At 43.7% G+C, this 4,138-nt stretch overlaps 1 protein-coding gene across 1 annotated transcript; it reads right to left on the reverse strand.

Annotated features, from left to right (window-relative positions):
* Positions 1-239: 239 nt before the first annotated feature.
* On the reverse strand, positions 240-1,632 carry LOC110868110 (pathogen-associated molecular patterns-induced protein A70). Its single transcript, XM_022117196.2, has one exon. It carries the CDS (start codon positions 1,471-1,473, stop codon positions 424-426), a length of 1,050 nt encoding a protein of 349 aa, XP_021972888.1. The 5' UTR covers positions 1,474-1,632; the 3' UTR covers positions 240-423.
* Positions 1,633-4,138: the final 2,506 nt, after the last annotated feature.

Consider the following 4,138-nt stretch of genomic DNA (forward strand, 5'->3'; position numbering starts at 1 on the left):
TCAGGTGGTCCATGGATGATTGGATTCACAAATCTGGACTACAACCCGCCGACGGAACCCAAATGGGTTGCCACGTGTTTCCTGACCAACCCGCTCGAACCAACTCAACCCCAGATGAACCCGCCTAATATCTTAAAGAGAATAAAAGATTACAATAACAAAAACATATTCTGCTAGATCAACTTTTCAAGGCAGGTTGGCACAAAGAATCAAACAACCCAAAAATACTTGCCACAACATAAACAAATATATTAGCAAAACTTTTATATCATTAGCAGAACAACAAAGCAAATGTCTTTTCTACCCCCACAGTTATTCTCACATAGAGGGAAAAAACATAAACTCAAATCATCATCAACAAAACATTACAATAACCCCCATTTTCCAAAATGTAACAAAAACCACCCTCTAACTTACCATAATTCACTTTCCACCCCCTCTATTTACCATATCCTTATACCTGACAATAGAATCCAACCTCTGCAACTTCAACTGATGCTTAAACTTGTTAATGAAATCATCAGCCTTAGCATCAACTTCCACGTCATCATCCTCCGCCGCCCTCCGCTCTCTCACGGTGGCCGGCCGGCGAGCCTCCACAATCTTATCCTCCTCAAAATGTGCAAATGCAGACTTCACACTCGCTGATTTCTTCATCTTCGCCGGTAACTTCACCGGAACTTCACCGGACGCCGGTAAAGTATCCGACATTGTCCGGTTAACATGCACACCGGTAATCTTGCTGTAAACCTCATCCAAACTGTCAAAATTATCAGTTTCTTCGTCATGGGTCTCCACAAAATCCGCATCAAACTCCGGTGGGGATTCTTTTTCCATCCGGGTCGGGTCAAAATCGAATCTTTTTAAGTTTGCAGAAACCGGTTGTGAATCTTGATCAGTGAAAGTCTCCTCATCCACCGGTGGGGTGCACTTTTCAATATGGATCGGGTCGAAATCGAACCGGGTCGGGTCAAAATTGAATCTTTTTGAGTTTGCAGAAAGATGTTGTAAATCTTGATGAGTGAAACTTTCCTCATTCACCAGTGGGGCTTCTTTCTCTATCCGGGTCGGGCCAAAATCGAATCTTTTTAGTGTTGTAGAAATGGGTTGTAGATCTTGTTCATGAGTGAATGGGTGACTGAACACATATTGTGTAGCAGCTATTTCCAAAGCATCTTCTTGTTGTTGTTGTTCATGGTGGTTAGGGACCAAAGATGGTTCATCTTGGGATCTGTGAGGATAAAAAGTGAAAGATTTTAGACGGTGGAGAATGGATGGAGATCTGGCGAGTTTGGATTGGACGGTGTCGTTTTGAACATGTTTGTCATTTGGAGGTTGTTGTTTGTTTGGGAGGTTAGAAGTGAAGAGAATGGTGGCAATCATGAGGTTGAGAAAGATGAAGAGGACAGTGGGAGTGAACCAGGTGTTCATGGATGTTTGGATGGATGTAATTAATGTTGCAGACTCTTCCATTTGTACTTGTTTGTGTGTTGTTGCAGAGATATGATATGAGAGGTGGGGTTTGGAGAGATGGTGGTGGAGAATAGGGGTTGGGAGAGGGTAGTGAGAGAGAGTTTTGAGGAGGGAGATGATGGATTTTGTTTTTCTGATAAATTTTGTTAGGGATGAGGTGGCAACTGCTCAATAACAATTTTTATTATGGTTTTTGTTTTTACAGAAAATAAGAAAGTGGTTGCTTTAAGAATTTGAAAGAATCTTCAAAGAAAACTTTCATGTTTCATTAAATAAATCATCGATTTAGCGCATCTTTTGCTAAGGTTTTTGAAACAATTATATTAGCTTTAAGCTCTAGATTTTTTTTGAAAGATCTTTTTTTGTTTGAAAGGAAAACTTCATTAAACGACACCCGAGCTCGAAAACCGAGCCGGGACAAAGAAACAATTACATAATTACAAATTTACACCAGTCCGACCAAGAGATCGGATTACCTTTCACTCTATACTTATACCATAAGAACCCCAAGGATTTAATGTCACTAAAAATAGTATCCACTTTGACCTCTGAATTTGAAAAAACGGCTTTATTACGGGCCAGCTAGATGCACCAAAAGGCGACACGAATTAAGCCGAGCACAACCACCTTTTCCACGACCCTGAGATTCCCCGTTCTATGAGTTTCCAGCAAGTCTTTAAGCGAAAACGCATAGATTGGCGGAATACGACACCACGAGCTAATTTTCTGCCATAGAACCGAAGCCACCAAACAAGAGATAAACAAGTGATCACCACTCTCCTCTTCCGATTTGCACAGCGGACAGAGGCCGTCCCCAACCAAAATGCCCCTTTTCCGAAGCGCATCCGCGGTAGGGATGCGACCCATTTCGGCTCTCCAGGCGAAGACATTACACTTTATGGGTATCCATCTACTCCATTCCAGAACGAAGCTGCTGCTCGAACTCGAGTTAGAGACCAATAGACTTCTAGCCGATCTGACAGAAAACACCCCCGAGTTATCACCGAGCCACTTCCAACCGTCCCTGTTATCGGTCAGAACAACTGAGGATAGGTCCGAAGTGAGGGACGTAAACTCGCTGACTTCATCACTGAGGTCCGGTTCGTGCTTCCATAACCAGTCTCCAAGAAGACGCTCGCGAACCGAACATGTCTTGACCACTTCCAATGAGAATAACTTGGGAAAAATCTCCTTCAGCGGGACTTCCTTCAACCATGGGTCCAGCCAGAACAACACAGAATCGCCAGTTCCGACTGTGCCCCTAAAGAAATTCCGCAACCGGGTATTGTTCCCCAATGGATTGTTGATAACAGAAACAATATTCTTCCAGACTCCTCCCAGCGAATTCTTAACCGGAAGAAAAGACCAGTCTGATCCGCCCGAATGAATAGCATCAATTACTTTAACCCAAAGATTATCCTTCTCGTGTTTATATCTCCACCCCCACTTACAGAGGAGAGCAATATTCATGTTAACGAGCTTGGAGATACCCAACCCCCCCTTTTTCTTAGGTAACGTCGCCTTATCCCAGGCCACCCAGTGCGTCTTATTAACTTCGGACGAACCACCCCAAAGGAATTTCCTGATCAACCCTTCAAGGTCCTTTATAACTTTCACCGGAGCTTTATAGAGGGAGAAAAAAATAAATGGGGATGCTTTGAAGGACAGAGCGAATGAGAGTAATTCTCCCTCCTATTGACAAAATAGAAGATTTCCATAAGGCCAGCCTGGACTCGAAGAAATCATAAACCGGTCTCCAGTTACAGATCCGGTTCATATTTGCCCCCACTCTTAACCCCAAGTACTTAAACGGAAGAAAATCTGGATTGCATCCCACAACCTCCGCCATCGATTCCACTTCCCCATTACTAACCCCTATACCGAAGATATTAGATTTCCCGAGATTAATATTCAACCCGGAGCAAACCTGGAAACATCTCAAGATTCTAATAATGTTCAGAGCATTGTTCACGTCCCACTCACCTATGATGAGAGCATCGTCAGCAAAAAAGAGATGAGATAATCTCGGCCCATCGTTAGGAAGACTAACCCCATTAAAAATACCAGCCCCCCCGGCCTTATCAAAAAGACAAGAGAGCGCCTCCATGGAAACAACAAATAAAAAAGGGGACACGGGGTCGCCTTGCCTCATCCCTTTCTCACACTTAAAATCGAAAGTTGGAGACCCATTAACCAAGACCGCGGCTCTAGCCGAAGATAAAATACCCCATATCCAGTTACACCATCTGGCTCCAAAACCCATTTGCTGAAACACATCCACCCAAATCCCCAATTTATGTTATCGTACGCCTTCTCGAAATCAATTTTGAACAACAAAGCCTTACTTTTACTCTTCTTCAACCAAGAGCAAACTTCGTTAATTACCAGAGGACCGTCTAAAATGGACCTACCACTCAAGAACGCCGATTGAGAATCCGAGATAACAGAAGCGAGCACCTTTTTGAGCCTATTGGCGAGAACCTTCGAGATCACTTTGTTCACCACACCCACAAGACTAATCGGACGGAAGTCCGATAGGCCTTCCGGATCCTTTTTTTCGGAATGAGAGCGATAAAAGAAGACCCACAACCCGGGTTGACCGTGCCCAACTGAAAAAACCCCTCCATGAGGTTGACGAAATCCGACTCGAAAAGCCTCCAAAAAG

The sequence above is a fragment of the Helianthus annuus genome, chromosome 7, assembly GCF_002127325.2.
Source record: "Helianthus annuus cultivar XRQ/B chromosome 7, HanXRQr2.0-SUNRISE, whole genome shotgun sequence".
NCBI lineage: Eukaryota > Viridiplantae > Streptophyta > Magnoliopsida > Asterales > Asteraceae > Helianthus > Helianthus annuus.